Below are 1,113 nucleotides of genomic sequence, written 5' to 3' on the forward strand. Positions count from 1 at the left end.
GGGAGGCTAGCCCGGGCGGGCTCAGGCTTCTGGCGTCCAAGCGTCCCGGTACCGCCGGCGGCGCCACCCCCCCCCGGGCGCGCGGGGGGGGGGGGGGGGGGGGGGCAGTGGAAGTGTTTCATCTGCTGAGGGAAGATACACACACACACACACATAAATCATCACATTAATTTAGCTTCATCTGTTTGATCTGGTTTAATATTGTTTACTCTAATTAAGGTCATGATGAGTTTGGCTAATTAAAGAGGAAGAACGAACACACACACACACACATATATATATATATATTACCTGGGGGGGGGGGGATTGAGAAGTGAGATTATGTTTGGTACACACACACACTCCATATAAAAGAGCCTGAGGGTGTGTGTGTGTGTGTGTGTGGTTTCAGTAGTGTCTTTGATGAACATATTAATTAAGTCTTCAGTGATGGAGGTGTGTGTGTGTGTGTGTGTGTGTGTGTGTGTGTGTGTGTGTGTGTGTCCTGCTCCTGTGATGTCACTCCTCTCTGCTCTCCTTCCAGAGCGGAGGAAGAAGGCGTCAGGCTGGGAGAAGAACCTGTTGTATCCAGTGGTGATGCTGATCCTGCTGGCAGGAACGGTGAGTTCTGACCCTGACCCTGACTGGACGTCTGGGACCACTGCAGCGCCTCCTCTGTCCGGGTGTGGTAACCACGGTGGTGAATGAGCAGCAGCTGGTGGTGGTTTAGCAGATCAGGGGGGTGGGGGGATCGGGGGGTCGTGAAGGGATGGACCCAAACATCGATTCACGGGGTATAAAAAAATAATCTGAAATGAAACCAGATTGGGATTATGAGACAGAAAGTTCACAGACTGACCAGTAGAGACATAAAGACACTGTCTCTGTCTGCAGACAATCTCTGTCCTCATGGTGGCGCTGAATATCCTCTACCTTCTCGTGGATGAAACTGCCATGCCCAAAGGATCCACAGTGAGTCTTCTGGATCACACACACACACACACACACACACAGACACACACACAGACAGTGAAATTCCAGTTATGCTCAGGTGCACAGTGACCAGATGGTTATCAGGTCCAAACCTGGTTTTTGTTCTGAAACTTCATTGAAAGTCATTTCACAGCACTGCTG

The 1,113-nt window shown here is 50.6% G+C and overlaps 1 protein-coding gene across 1 annotated transcript in view; it reads left to right on the forward strand.

The window, feature by feature from the left end:
* The window catches only part of lmbr1 (limb development membrane protein 1), a 17,954-nt gene that overhangs the window by 12,176 nt on the left and 4,665 nt on the right, over window positions 1-1,113 (forward strand). The window contains exons 11-12 of the mRNA XM_017031430.2: window positions 524-600; window positions 874-951. Of these exons, the coding sequence (XP_016886919.1) occupies window positions 524-600; window positions 874-951 (155 nt within the window). The remainder of the gene's footprint in view (window positions 1-523; window positions 601-873; window positions 952-1,113) is intronic.

The sequence above is a fragment of the Cynoglossus semilaevis genome, chromosome 3 (assembly GCF_000523025.1).
Source record: "Cynoglossus semilaevis isolate Cse_v1.0 chromosome 3, Cse_v1.0, whole genome shotgun sequence".
NCBI lineage: Eukaryota > Metazoa > Chordata > Actinopteri > Pleuronectiformes > Cynoglossidae > Cynoglossus > Cynoglossus semilaevis.